Raw genomic sequence first — 15,724 nt, 5'->3', positions numbered from 1 at the left:
GATGTTAGTTTTGGAAATTTCAGTTGTGTTTAAAGTCATTTGAACAATATAAAATAAAGACTATCACAAATGGTGCTGTAACAATGAAAATGTACAGTAGTAATTTTTAAAGGAAGACGTCTGAACACCTGTCAGTGCGAAACAAGATTTAAATGGCGTTTCTCTGCATGCTGCAGAATTGTAATATGTGTCTGACCATATTCTTGTCACAAGAAGAACCCTACCCAGTTTAGGATTTTTATTTCTGCCATACAGACCACAGAGTAAACATTTTTATCTTGTGGAAAAACTACAGGAAAAATAACAACAAAAGTTAAATTGTGTCATCTGGACCAGTTTCTTGAAGTGAGAAACATTTCGTCCCCCATCCAGAGGACTTCCTCAATCTACGGCCTGCCAACCAGATCTGGCTACCTATGGGACAGATCTACTCTTAACAGTTTTTGAACTTAATAACATCAATATAAGAACATGTGTTTTTAATATAGTGGTTACTGTGACGAGTTAGAAATGTCTCCTTTACCCACTTACAGTAACTCAGTAAATGTGGGGAGGTTCAGATGTCCCAGCTTTTCACCAGCCTTGAACGCAGCATTATGAATCTGGAGCAGTAAGATGGTCTCAACAGTCACATTGACAGGCAAGCTGATCCGTGTTGACTGATCCGTCCACAGCAGGTGATTTGTACTTGTGGATTTGATCATTTGTATGCACAGAATATTGTGCCAAACGAAACGAGTACATTTGATAAACTCAGTGAATCTCATGGTACGCCGGTGGATCTTATTGTACACATACAAATACGCTTGTGTGACTACTTTTGAGACTAATTTACTCCATACTTTGCACAAATTCTTTATCAGACTTTTTTTTCTTTTAGTCTAAAGCAGTAACTGTCTCATCCCATGAGAATTGATACTGAATTTAAAAACTCACCAGGCTGAGTTTTTGTCACAAATCATGCATTTGTGATTCAAATATCCTAAGGTCAAAGGTTAGTGGCCAAAGCACATTATAGTTTTAACCGTGAAAATGCTAAAAATGCAAATAGTGAACAGTTTGGCATGATTAGGTCAAAGTCATGATTTTCATTCAATGAAACTGAAATAGAAAAACCTGAAGTGAGTAGATTATACAAGGATTATCGTAGAGTTTTACAGGAATACGACAACAAAAATCCTCCAGATCAAATGAAAGATCGACATTTATTGAAAATGGCGGTTGCATTTACTGCAGCACACAGGGACAGCGGTTCCTGAAAGCAATTGTTCACGTGCTTTTGCAGCACACAAATTTTACAGTACAGGGTAATTTTCATGAATATTTTAAGATTGTAGTTCATATTTATAAAGCAGTTCCAGAAAGTGACGTTTTATGGGAAGTCAGTGGTCACAGGATGATGAACCAAAAGGAAGCGACAGAGACTCAAGGATTGTAAAATAAATAAATAAAACAAAGTAAAAAGAAATGTTCTGCCCTTCAACAGTACCCAAATCACCGAACTCTGTGCATGCACACTCCTTCATGGCTTAATTCTTTTAAATTATTTGTTAGTTTGCTATCATCGTATCCAGCTCTGGAGATCTTGTGCCTCTTTGGCTTTCTACCCACATATTAGAAGCAATCTTTATTGTTACAGTACATAAGTGGGCAGAAAAAAAATCATACAAATTATGCCTAATATTGCTTTTCATATCTGCACAGTAAAAGTCAATACTTCACAACACAGTCTCCTACTTCTTAATATTGTGGCAAATGAGCATTACTTGGCTCAGCTCCAGTTCTCCAACACCTCCTTTACTTTAATCTATTTTTCTTTCCTTTTTGACCTCTAACTTCTCATTATTCCTCTGCCAAACTTCTCAAAAACCACATCCTACATGAAATAAATCTATTGATTATTTTTCCCTCCTTTGCTCCCATCGTAGCTAAAAAAAAATACAATTTAGGACTTTGCATGAAAAAAGGCACTAACCTGATTCACAGGAAAATGTCTTTGACGTGTCATCACAGAAGATGATGGCGACAGCATGCTTCCTTGTCTCCCGTGGCATCCGGGTAATGTTCTTGATGTTACTGAGCTCGGTAATCTACAAAAAAATAAAACAAAATAAAAGTAGACCAGTTGAATAATCCCAGCAGCAACAACAGCAAGGTGTAACGAAAGTAAAACGTATGAAGCTGGTAATGGAGAGAGGTAAAGACCTTACGAAACAATCAACTGATGGTATGTATCTGGCAAAACAATCATCCATAGGCCTGTCGCAATAAACAATAAATCAATTAATCACATGATAAATTAAAATTATCGACTTCATTTTAGGGCAGCACGGTGGCGCAACTGGTAGAGCTTCTGCCTCTCAGCGAGCAGGTCCCTGGTTCAAACCCCGGTCCAGTGGCCTTTCTGGGTGGAGTTTGCATGTTCTCTCCGTGCATGCATGGGTTTTCTCCGGGTACTCCGGTTTCCTCCCACAGACCAAAAACATGCATGTTAGGCTGATTGGTAACTCTAAATTGTCCCTAGATGTGAGTGGAAGTGTGAATAGTTGTTTGTCTCTATGTGGCCCTGTGATGGACTTGCGACCTGTCCAGGGTGTACCCCGCCCCTCGCACAGTGATTGCTGGACATGGGCACCAGCGACCCCCGTGACCCAAAATGGAATAAGCGTGTAAAGAGAATGGATGGATGGACTTCATTTTAATTTATCGGCTTTATCGTTTCTTTGTGTCTCAATCTTTCTACTGAAGACACTGGATGACAAAAGGCTAAACCCCGGTGCTCTTCACTGACCTCTCCCTGTTCTCTTTAAAATCCATTTTAACAGTCCAAAACGTGTTTTTGGATCGTTGAAAGCAGCTAAGCTAGCAGGCTAACCTCGGGGAAAAAAGCCTCCGTCTTGTCGAGGCTCCAAAATTCATGGTTGAAACCCGTGCCTTTGTGTAAAAAGTTTTTTCTCTGCACAAAGAAGCTGAGAACTAGTTTATTTTATTTTTTTTAATTATTATTAAAAAGCTTTGTGTGTGAAATGCTATGCTAAAGCGCTCAAATCACACCGAGCGTCTGCCATTTTGAGAAAAATGGGAGACCACCCATGTCACGTCAAGTGGCCTCCCTCCCATCTTTCTTAAAGAGACACGCTGCTCGCTCCCTCACTATCCATCCTTCAGTTCAAACAGTCTTATACTGCCATCTGGTGGTTGAAAAAAGGTACTACATTCAAAACAAATTTTAACATTTCTTCTTAAATTGGACAATAATTATTAATTATTGTCAAATTTCAAACAACATTATTGTTTATTGTAATAATTTCTGAGACAATTAATCACCCAGCAAAATTTGTTATTGTGACAGGCCTAATCAGCCAAATTCCCACTATTAAACAATGGTGCCTGCTGTAATGCAACATGTAATATGCAAGCATGCTATTTATGTTCAAGGCACTCATGATAAACGTGCACCAAGGCTTACTCTACATACACTGCACATCCATTGTTGTCTTTTTTAAACGATTCTTCCAGTTAATACAGAGGAAAGCAATCAAAAGCATCTAAATCACTTTACCAAGTGGCTTATGGTGAATGAAAAAAGAGAAGATTGCATTTTATTAAACATCACCCGCATTCACAGGCCATTTTGCTCAACAGTCTTCTCCCTGTTCTCTGTCTCTCTCCAGCAGGTAAGACCCATTACATTAATGTCGTCTATTGTGTGCTAACTGTGGGCCCTTTGCCAGACTGTTACAAATGAATTAGCTGGGCTCACTGCCCGTGTTGTAAAGCTGGACTGTTAAAGGTTAAAAGACCAGACCTTATAACACATACACACCGAATTTGGACTCCAGATTTCTTAGTGCGACATGACATGCAATGAATTTTCTTCTACTGTTAGAAAGCCTCTGCTCAGTACTGAAGCTCAGCAAAGTTCAACAGCTGTAGTGTGTGTCTATGTACACCAACCTCATAACTTCCTGCTTAGCCTGGAACAACTGTTTTTATTTGTTTATTTAAAATGGATCCCCTTTTACAACTGCCTTGTCCTTTGTACAGAGAACTAGTCTACAGCTGCATATTTAAGGGTGCCATTGCAAAAACATTAAAGCAACCTTATTACTACCCTGTGGACAATGATGTCCTTTATCTCACTGCACAGCTTTGAAATAAACATGCAAATTATACCTCAAAATGTGCAGCTCAGTGGGGAACAGCGTGACATGACTTTTAGTAGTGGTACATCACACAATGTACACACAATTCTAAAAATCAATAGGATTTTGGTGAAACACGAGACATTTCAGCCTTTTTTTTGGAGCTTTGTGCCTCAGACGTACAGTTCATGCACCAAAATGTTGGCATTTTTTACTTGGCTTAGATTTTTATAAAGTTATGATGTAATTTGGGGTAGTATAGCTGCACTGGCAACTTTCAAAAAGATTTCTCAAGTTTCTATCCATCCATCCTTCTATACTTTATCTTTACCCGCTTCTTCCCTTTTGGGTCGTGGAGGTCACTGACGCTCATGTCCAGCAGTCACTGTGAGAGAGGCGGGGTACACCCTGGACAGGTCTCCAGTCCATCACAGGGACACATGGAGACAAACGAGACAAACAACCATTCACTCTCTCACTCACATCTAGCGACAATTTAGAGTTACCAATCAGCCTAAAATGCTTGTTTTTGGTCTGTGGGAAAAAACCGGAGTACCTGGGAAAAATAACATGCATGCACGGAGAGAACATGCAAACTCCGCCCAGAAAAGCCCAATCAGTCACTATTTAGTTTCTTAGATTGCCCCACCCTTTCAAAATTGCCTCACATTCCTCTTTGACTAAGTATGAAGGGTTCAAAACTTATTCCAAACCTGAGCAACGGCTGTGACTAATAGGACAGTAAATATGTCGCACACATTTTTCAATCATGTCTGAAATTCCTGCAACATTAGAACAAGTACCTGCACCTCGTGCAAGGAAACGAACCTTCAAAGACAGTTTGCAGTTTATCACCAAGAGTTAAAGCCCAATGAGATGCAGGCTTAGAAGACATATGAGACTTTTGATAGCATAGAACAGGGATCTGCAACCCTCTGCAGCAGCTCTTTCAAGCTGTGACTAAAACTAACATAAAACTGAATTTTATAGGATGTTATACCCACAAAAAAAAGACTAGTTTTAGCAGTTTTCCTGTCAATTCATTTGCAAATATGTGGATATTAGTACTAGTACACAGAGTAAATTATACTCACTTTAACTTTATGCTTTATTTCTTCAAGTTAGAATACTCAATTACTCCACAATTGAAAAAAAAATTGCATAAGCCTTCACAGGTCATTGTGTTATTTATTTATTTTTATTGGCAAAATATCTTTTTTTTATTTTCTTTACAAGAATTAATTCTTCTGTGAGAGACTTGCAGCCTGGATATGGGCACCAGTGACCCCCGCAACCCAGTTGGGGTTCGATTCCACTAGCAGTCAATGTTGAAGTGTCCCTGGGAAAGACACTGGCCCCCTCATTGCCTCTGATGTGTGTCCCATCGGTGTATGGGACACACATAGCTTTAGCATGGTGGAGATCTAGTAGAGCGCTGTATGAATGTGTGTGTGGGGGTAAATGAGGGCACAGATTGTGTTGTAAAGCGCTTTGAGTATCTTGAGTTGACAGAATGGTGCTATATATGTACAGTCCATTTACCATATTCTGGTAATATGGTCTTCTACAAACCTCAACTTTTGGTCATCTAAAACATGGAGATGTTTTACATGATGGTTTAAACTTTTTTAAATTTTTTTAAAGATTAGGAATGGTACATATACTATATGCAAGGTGGCTGTAGTATTAATGTCATATTCAACTACTTTTATTTGTTTTCCAAGGGAAGCAAGTGACCAAGTCCAGTTGTTTTTCCTACAGCAAACAAGTATATTAGTTTCCAAGCAGTGATGAACCCAAAAAACAAGAACTTCTTTCCAAAACCTGGTCCAGATTGCAGCAGCCCGATTTTTAACCAGTACAGGCAAAAGAGAGCACATTACACCAGTTTTGGCCTCACTGCACTGGCTACCGATTCACCTTCGAATCCAGTTCAAAATACTCATGTATGTCTACAAATCGCTGAACAGTTTTGCCCCCCCCCCCATCTCTCTGATTTGCTACAACTGTATGTCTCACCACGTTTCCTGAGGTCAGCTGACCAATTGCTCCTCACAGTTCCAGGAACTCATCTTAAGCGCAGAGGTGATAGGGACTTCTCTGTAGCAGGACCAAGACTTTGGAACGAGTTGCCTCTGCTTGTCAGACTGGCCCCCTCCCTCTCGATTTTTCAAATCCCATTTAAAAACTCACTACTATTCAGTAGCTTTCAACACCAGAGGATCTGTGTTTTGAACCTGTACGCTCCACACTGGTTTGTCGTCATATTTATTATCTGCATCGATTTTATGTCTATATTTTTGATTTACTTAATTTTGTATATTGCTTCGTGTGTTGTCTGTTGTTCTGTCTGTACAGCACTTTGGTTGGCCTAGTAGCTGTTTTAAGTGCTCTATAAATAAAATGGTATGGTAATAAAATGGTATGGTAAAACCTAGCTAAATGGAATCTGAAAAGGTAATAACATGAAAGGAATGCAGAACAAGATTGTAACTCGGTCAAAATCTGTGGACTCCACAAGGACAAGTCCTGTAAAATTAACTTTGTAAAGAAAGTCTCGTGCTTGTTTCAAATATGTCTCCACCTTTTAACTGTACTTCATGTGTTTATGGCAATTAATCCCAACAAGATGCCACACAATACCATTTTCATTCAGTATTAGGATTTGGAAGTCATCATACGTTTATTTATGGCAAAAAATAGTTCAAGACAAAAACAGCCACCTGTTTAAAAAAAAAAAGGCTTTCCCACTTGAGGCGTCAATAATATCAAAGCAAAATGTGTATGAAACATCGCTCAACAGCTGTTTTACGTTCGATCTAGATGGTGAATGAGCAAAGCTGTGCCTCACATGGAGCAACCCTACAGGTATTCAAAACAAAACTCCACCTTTCCACAAGGCAGCACAGCATATGCAGTAAATGGTAAATGGACTGTACTTATACAGCACCTTTCTATCTTATTTCAAGATACTCAAAGAGCTTTACACTACAATCTGTGCCTAATTTACCCATTCACACAGCACTCTACTAGATCTCTACAAAGCTAATTGAACAAATCATTCTAAAGAGACTAATCAGTGCTTTAGATCACATCCATACACTGATGGGACACACATCAGTGGTTATGAGGGGTTCAGTGTGTTGCTCAGGGACACTTCGACATGTGACTGCTGGTGGATTCAAACCCTCAACTCTCACATTGGAGGACGACTGCTCTAACCACTCAGCCACAGCCGTCCAACTAAAACGACTCTTTGGAAAGCTAGAAAATATGCCGGGTCATACGGTGTGGACCAGTAGTCCTGCGACAAAGAAAGCTTCAAAGGAGAGCAGAAAAGAAGTTGGTCACAGATAGAAGAAAGACAAAAGTGAGGAAAAAATGTGTTGATTGTGTAAATCAGCCACCATTGCTGCCTATTTCTTCCCCAAAGCACTGCAGCGTTGAATGAAGCCCTCAGACAGGACCTTTCTTGATCTTGGTGGCAATGCATTACCAGGTGCACTGGTGCATGCGCACACCCATCGCTCACTTCAGCACTGGGTGTATGAGACTCCTCTGGAAGGGGGCTTACAGCCACACAGGTTGCCCCTAAATGACAGCATGATGTAGTAGGCAGAGAGACACCCAATTCACAATGCATGAGTGATACTACTAAAGGAGCCGATGCTTACCACGAGGATATAACCTCTATCTAGATGGAGATGACAAAAAAGTATGAATCAGAAAACAAAAAAGTAAAAGTTCAGCTGGAAATGAGACCTTTTTCTGCTTTATAATGACAAGGTAGTCAAAAGATAACCAAACTGTCTCTCAAACTACAGCCACATCAGAAAGCTTTTTCCACAGTCCTCTATTATCTGCTAGCTCCTCTCATTACGATAAAACACTGTACATGCTTTTCCTTTAACATCGTCTCCAATTACTGGGATAATGAATCATAATTGGAGCATTTCAAAGGGCTCGGGATGTGGGGGGGATAGATAATATACAAAGGATTATTACTTTCAAAAGAGAGGAAAAGGGGCCCGAGGGACAAGATAAAGTTGTAAAATGAGCCTTAATAGATTCTTAACGCCATCATTCGAGGCCGGCGGAAAAAACTTTTAATATATAAAGGTGCTTCTCTTGTTTTAAAAACTGCTGAGTGTTCTGTAGAAATAGTGTAAAGGCAAAGTAAATTTGATGTTAAAGCATGAAAAAATGCCACAAAACATTTTAAAATAAGAAAGCTGATGTTTTCTACTGAGGCTAATTAATTCTGCTGGTTGGCCAAATTACAAAAATGAAACTCTTGGCTTTTGGCTTATAATTGTGCTCTGCATAATAATATCGAAAGCTGCCCGGGAAACGACCCACCATTTTTATTTTTGAGAAAAGTGGAAAGCAAATACCAACAAGACCATACCATAAATAACTGCAACATACATAAAAATACATATATATTTTACAACAGACTTACATCATTTAAGTACACTTAAAATATGAGGCTTGTGATGGCATAAGACAAAAATTCAGTGTAAACCAGTGAGAACCATACATCGTAAAAAATCAATACTTGTTTCATGCAATTTTGACCAGGTTCTAGTATTTTTTCTTATTTTTGGACAAATTAAGTGACACAAACCTCATCGGTGATAACAAAACAGTTTATGAAAATTATTTAAATCAACTATCTTTAAATTATTGGACTTGGATGAATTTCAGCTTGACTAACTGGCTGGTCTGACACTTCCAAACACTTTGATTTGTTTTTTGTTATCTTTTTTCACCCCAGTCAAGATATACCGTATTTTCCGCCGTACCCGTCGCACCCCCCTATAAGTCGCATCAGTCCAAATATGTCTAAAAAGTGGAAAAATCCATAAATATGTTGCTTCGCCGTATATGTCGCATCTATTATGCGTCACCGCTGACGTGTCGCATATGTTACGCATCACCACTGACAACCTGGAAACGTGGGCCAGTTTTGTGCCAAAGGTCGATTGGCTGCCAAATGGCGGCCGCAGGAGCATGCACAGGAGGACTTTAACAATAATTTAACAAGATTAACACTTAAAAACAATTATTTGTTTGCTCGAAATTATAGTAAACGTGTGTCTCTGTCTACCTTTTTTCTTAATAAATGCACTTTGATTGTCAAATCAGCTGAATTTCAAAACCCGATTCGCGGAAGCGGCGGGCACACGCAGAGGTACGAGCCTCCGCATTTCTTCAAAATTTAACAAGATAATCACCTAAAAAAAATTGTGTTTGCTCAAAATTATAGCAAAGGTGTGTCTCAGTTGAACTTTTACTTAATAAATGCACTTTAATGGTCAAATTAGCTGCATTTTGCCGGGGTGGCGCTGCTGGTTTGACTTGCTCCAAGCAGCGAGCAGAACGAAGGTGGGGGGACTAGGGCAAGCCGACTGTGTCATTAATAACTGGTGAAGATTCTCAGTCATCTAGGACATGGTAAATTTAAAAAAGTTCAAGACAAAAACAATAAAGTATAATAAATAAAGTCCAGTTATTTTTATCTTGAACTTTTTTGAATTTTTCATGATAGCCACGTTTCCATATTACATGATACAACGGCATGCCATACAGCTACTACTACTCTGCTGTCATTAAGTGGTTGAAAATGGTACTATTCAATTTTTTTCAGTCAGAATGAATGAAAACGGTCTTATCTCAGCCAAAATTTGATTTATAAATATTGGAAAAAAAATCCATAAATATGTCGCCTCAGCCTATAAGTCACAGGGCATGTAAATTATGCAAAAAAAAACAACTTATAGGCTGAAAAATATGGTAATATAGCTAAACATTTAATTTCTGCTAAGACACATCTTTGTTGCGGAAATTTTAATTAAAGCTAGTACCTTGTTGTGTTGTGACTAGGTCGTGATCAACAGTCGCAGAGGCTCTCACACATGTTGCTATAATTAAAAACATGCTCAAAACATTTGAGAAACACTTTTTTCCGCTTAGTCACAAAGTTGTTGCAGGCATCCCAAATCCCTCTCAATTTAGTTTCCATAAAATTTAGATCATTAATAACTGCCAAGGTAAGTATAAAATGTGCCTAAGTGGGTACGATGGGGTCAAAAATAAGCGGATGGTAATTTGTTATGGTTGTAAAGCTGCAATTTAAAGTTAATGTACTTACAATAAAATGAATAAATTGACGTCTAACCTATCTCATAATAAATTATTGGGGGGTTTAATCTATTAAATATTAAACCTGCATCAATTCTCTTAAATTGAGAAAAAGTCGATCCATTTCTGAATCGGCTTGTAATTTCTATTAGCTGTCTATTAGTCTTTTTAAGTGAAAAATATTTAAGAGTCAAATAAATTTTAAAAAAGATGTAAATAATGTTTGTGGCAGCTGTTTACCTTGTGGAAGCTCCTGAAGAAAGCTGCCTTCTCATCAGGGTACTTTTCTAACCGTCTGGGTCCTTTACTGGAGGCCTTCTTGAACACCAGCCAACACCTCCGGAAGATCTGACAACAGAGTAATTTCAATAATGTTACAAAAACACAGCTCATCTAAAATGGAGCAATACATGTAGTGGCTGAAGAATTAGAAAGCTAAACACAAGTTGCACATCTATAGGGGTTGACCTAAAAAAAAAAAAAACTAAATCAAAGACCATCAAAGTGACATTAAATCAACACAACTGTAAAAAAAAAAAAAAACGCTTACTCATATACCAAATGCACATCAAAATAAATAAAACGTGCATTACAGCAGATCTGAAGGATTGATTAAAATAAAAAATGGGCCTAATAGTTCATAAATGTAGTTTATTATGAGGAAAGCACTGACGTAACATAATTATACAGATTTTTTCCATTGATTAAATCCCTAAACTGATTTTGATGGAACACTATTCCATTTTGTCCAATGATCAGCAAATGATGGCGGACAGGAAATTAAACCTTTGTACATTAATCAAAAATCCTCTGCAGATATTTTAGTTCAGAATTCAAACGCCATCATTCACAATGTCATGTTAGTGTCTGTGAGTGATGATTCTGCATTAGTTGTTAGAGAAAACATTTTTGTCAAATTCTACTCCAATTACTCTTCCTTGGATTGTGTACCCTCCTTTTTTGTGGGCTCAGCAGGCATTCAGACATTACACGGTACTGAAAAAGGACATGTTCCTTCAGGAGTAATTTATTTGGCAACATGGTGGTGTCAGGATTTGTTTCCTAGTGTGTCTCCCCCTTGTGGTCAGCTCCAGCTACTGCTGTTCCTGTCTTTTCCCCAGGTGTTTGTCATTTTCTGTTGTTACTGTCTGTATTTAAGTCATCGTCCCAATGTTCCTCCTTGTCTGTGCATTGTCTGATATGGCATCATGTTCCTGTCTTCCCTCGTGCCTCCATCCATCATGTAAGTTTTGTTGCCATGTCAGCTTCTGTTTTCCATTAATAAATACTATTCTTTATTTTACCCTTCAAGTTTCCAAGTGTCTGCCTGCACTTTGGGTTCTACTAAGCACAGGAAATGATAGGTGGCTCAGTTGATAGAGCTGTTGCCTCCCAGCGAGAAGGTTGCCGGATCAATCCTGGCTGGGAGCCTTTCTAGGTGGAGTTTGTATGTTCTCTCAGTGCATGCATGGGCCTTCTACAGGTACTCTGGTTTCCACCCACAGACCAAAACATGCATGTTGGGTTGATTGGTAACTCTAAAGTGTCTTTAGATGAGTGAGAGAGTGAATGGTTGTTTGTCTCATTTGTCTATAGCCCTATTCGCACGGGATTAGTTTGACCTAGGGATCACATGTAATCAATAAATTACTCCCCAACGTCTGCTTTTTATGTGGCACATTCACACTGGATAAACCAAAGCCTGAGATTTTGCTGAAATTTACGGACCTCTTCCAGATATGATGTTAACGCGCTGCGTTGTCACTACCAGGCCGATCCATAATAATGTGCTTAATGTGCAGGCCGGTCTCAGACTTTGATGTGGTTTTATGAATCAGCACAAAGAAAACAAAAGAATGCACAAAATAAAATTGTGTTAATCTACTTGTTTAGGAGGAGGCAGGTCCGACCGGTCGGTTTAAGAGGTTAAAAAAAAGCCACGTTAAGCTCAGATGGACAACTGTCAGCGGCCGCACGTGTGAGCGTCCGTGTGTCCGCTGACCTGCTGGTTGAAATGGACTTGCGATCTGTCCAGAGTGTCCCCCGCCTCTGGTACAGTGATGGCTGCACATGGGCAACAGTGACTCCCACTACCCGAAAAGGAATAAGCAAGTAACTATTATGGATGGATGGGTCAGCTGATCACGCGCGCCTCTCCGCACCTGCTGTCATTTGCCGTGAAGGAAGTAGCAGCATCTACAAAAGCCGAAGCGAGCAGCACGTTCATTTAAAATAGACTTGTTCTATATTTTTCCAAATGATTTTGCTTAAACAAAACAAAAAACGCCTAATTACATTTCGGATCCCGCCCATTTCTGTCCAAATCACAGAGATGCCTATTTGCACTGGATTAGTATTATCACAGGACCTCGCAGTTCAGCAAAATACAGTAGGTAATTTTCGGGGGAATTTTTACTTTACAAATTACTGACATGGCCAATTTGCACGGGATTAACAACACAATCTTCGTAATTATTACAAATAGCATGTGGTCCCTAGGTAAAACTAATCCCGTGCGAATAGGGCTTACCCCGCCTCTCACACAGTGACTGACTGCTGGATATGGATACCTGTGACCCCGTGACCTGAAAAGGAAGAAACGGGTAAAGAAAATGGAAGGATGGATGGAGTAATTTATTTTTACTTTACCGGGTGTATTTTATGTGTCTATAAAATATCTAATCTTCCCTCAGAAAACTCACTTCTCAGGTCAATGAGACTATTTGTTGGTGGTCTAGCCTTATCTGCTATTATGGGCAGAGATGGTATAGAGGTAGGGCAGCCGACTTGGTACCAGAAAGTCCAGGTTCGACTCCCCGCCATACCCACATATCCTTGAGCAAGACACCCAATCTCTAATTGCTTCCCAGACTTGCATAGCTCCCCACTGCACCACCTGGATTTATCTCAGGTGTAATGGGTTAAATGCAGTGAACCAATTTTGTAATTGTATGTTCCCATACAATGATGACAACAGATAGCACTTACAATTAATTAGCTATCTGTTTAATTTGCAACATTTCCACATTGTCTTTACAGTACCCAGTTCAGTTCTTTTCCATCAGAGGGGACCTGTTGCCTTTTAGACCATAAGGTCCCAACTTTGGTCCTAAAGCATCACTGTTGTGCACGGTTTAGATCAGCGGTGTACAATTCAGGTCCTCTATAGCCACTAGCTACATGTTTGAGTTGTTTCTCTGCTCTTCAGCAGGTCTTCATGCTCTACAGAAACCTGTTGATTACTCATTCATTCAAACCAGGTGTTTCAAAGCAGAGAAACCCTCTAAATTATTCAGGATAGTGGCCCTTGAGGACCAGGATTGGACACCACTAGCTTAGATCTTTCACTGCTCCAGCATATCTGATTCAAAAACAGAGCAAGTGGTGACATAGATAACAGAAATCACTGTATATCATATCGTCTACATACTTTGTATATAAATGTTTGTACTATTGGAGCTACGTAGACACAATACTGTTTTCGCAAACAACTGCAGCGATGTGCCCATTGCACTGCATTTTCTGACTAGGTGTGTATTCTGTAAACACAAGCAGAGACTTATCAATGCAGCATTGTGAATCTGCTTTGACAGACAGACATGAAACAAAACATTCTTTTGTGTGTGCATCGAGAATGGTCATTTATCAGAGTGTACGCATGCATTGAAGTGTCTGACATCTTTTCAAATTGAGAATAACAACTGTTTGCTACAGAGATCAGATAAAAAACAGAAATGTGTGTAAATCCATACCCTGCCTGTGTCCATCCACTATGACTGATATGTTGTAAATGGAAAAAAAAAAAAAGAGCCATAATAGTGGCACATCTAACTTAATTTAAATTTTCTACATTCAACAAACAAGTGGTTTCAGTCACATTTAACTGCAGCTGACTGGCAGAGGTACACAAACCTCCAGCTGTCATCAGATTCAAGCCTGATGGGTGCACAAACATGACGTAACCTTTCCCTCGCTGTCCAGGGTGTATTTGTGTCAATAAAATCCCATTTTTCTGTCAACTGGGTCATCTCTCTGTTTAGGGTTTTAATAAAATTACATTTATTAAACATTTATAACATGTTTAATAAATGTTAACATTTATTTAACAAGTATTGGATAGCAAAAACTTATTTTACAAAAGACAAACTGAGGCACCTTCTTGCCGTCTCTGAGAGGTTCACGTAAGGATAGAGGCAACATGGTGGTTTAAACTCAACCTGTTCCTGTTTCACGTCTGAGCTGTCATGGTGGGTAGTCATAGAGCTGAAATGGTCAGTATGTGTAAGGGCATGCCAGCATCACAGCTTGAGAGTGAATTGCAGTTACGGGGATTAGATATAAGAGTATACTGTGCTGTGTTTCACCTAGATCTGTTCCCTTGGAAGGGCACTCATATATTTTTATTTTTTTATTCATTTCTTTGTCGCCTGGGACAGAAACACATCTGTGAGTAGCATTTTTGTTAGTGCATCTGTATTACGAGCTGCTAGTTTAGCGCTATGTCAGTGCCGACAGTTGCCGACATGGGGGGGTGGGGAGTGAAGGACATTTCGGTAGGCAGTGTGCTCAGTTCTGTTGACAGAGCGGGGTGCCCTCCTTGTATAATGGTCAGGGAAACACCGCGGTGTAAATGTCCTTAGTCAAAATACAATATAATGTTCAAAACACAATATAATGTTATCTAGTGAAGTGTTCAAGTTGTAAGAAGACTTTAACCCGCGTAACTAGAAAGTTCCTGGAGAAACTTTGATGGGGACTGCCACATGGTGGCCATTTAAACATTTACATTTTCTGTTTTGATATATATTAGGGGTGGGTGATATGGCTCAAATATAATATCGTGATATTTCAGCCAGCCTGTATCTGCAGCCCAGAGCAAAGTGTGTGTGTGTGTGGGGGGGGGGGGGGGGGCAGTTGAGCTGTGCACTGTCTGTCTGTACCCACATTTTAGATCTGGGTGGAGAGATATAGCTGAGCTGCGCGTTGTTTTTAGCTTTTTAGCTAGCTAGTATTGCACGCAGCTAATTAGCTGTCCAGATGACCTGACTGAAAATTGTTGGAATGTATACCTGGATTATTGAGCATGGACTTTGCTGGTTTTGAACCATTTTGACATGACTGTCGACAACGGAGAGGGCCGGTGGAGGGGGTGTGCCAAAGAGACCATCTTAGCACCAACATAACTGGTTTGTTCCATTTTGGAGTAAGCTGTTGGGGAAAGAATCCGTTTTGTGTGTTTTCTTGCCTTCTGGATGGAAAGTGAAACCTTTCAGCACAAAAAAAGAAACTGTCCAGATGACCTGACTGAAAATTGTTGGGCAGCTAATTGGCGTTACACCAGTACGGACAGGTGGATGGGGGTGCAGTTCGATTCAGTAGTTCGGCGCGCTCGGTTCTGTTAACGAGGCGGGGCGTTAGAGGAAACCCTGACGTAT

The 15,724-nt window shown here is 39.6% G+C and overlaps 1 protein-coding gene across 1 annotated transcript in view; it reads right to left on the bottom strand.

Annotated features, from left to right (window-relative positions):
• dok6 (docking protein 6) overlaps positions 1–15,724 on the bottom strand; it is an 83,378-nt gene that overhangs the window by 25,814 nt on the left and 41,840 nt on the right. Inside the window, exons 2-3 of the mRNA XM_037694302.1 lie at positions 10,530–10,637; positions 1,976–2,090 (exon numbers count right to left, since the gene is read on the bottom strand). Of these exons, the coding sequence (XP_037550230.1) occupies positions 1,976–2,090; positions 10,530–10,637 (223 nt within the window). The remainder of the gene's footprint in view (positions 1–1,975; positions 2,091–10,529; positions 10,638–15,724) is intronic.

The sequence above is a fragment of the Nematolebias whitei genome, chromosome 20 (genome assembly GCF_014905685.2).
Source record: "Nematolebias whitei isolate Nwh7 chromosome 20, NemWhi1, whole genome shotgun sequence".
NCBI classification, from domain to species: Eukaryota; Metazoa; Chordata; class Actinopteri; order Cyprinodontiformes; family Rivulidae; genus Nematolebias; species Nematolebias whitei.
This window is presented reverse-complemented; position numbering and strand designations above follow the sequence as displayed.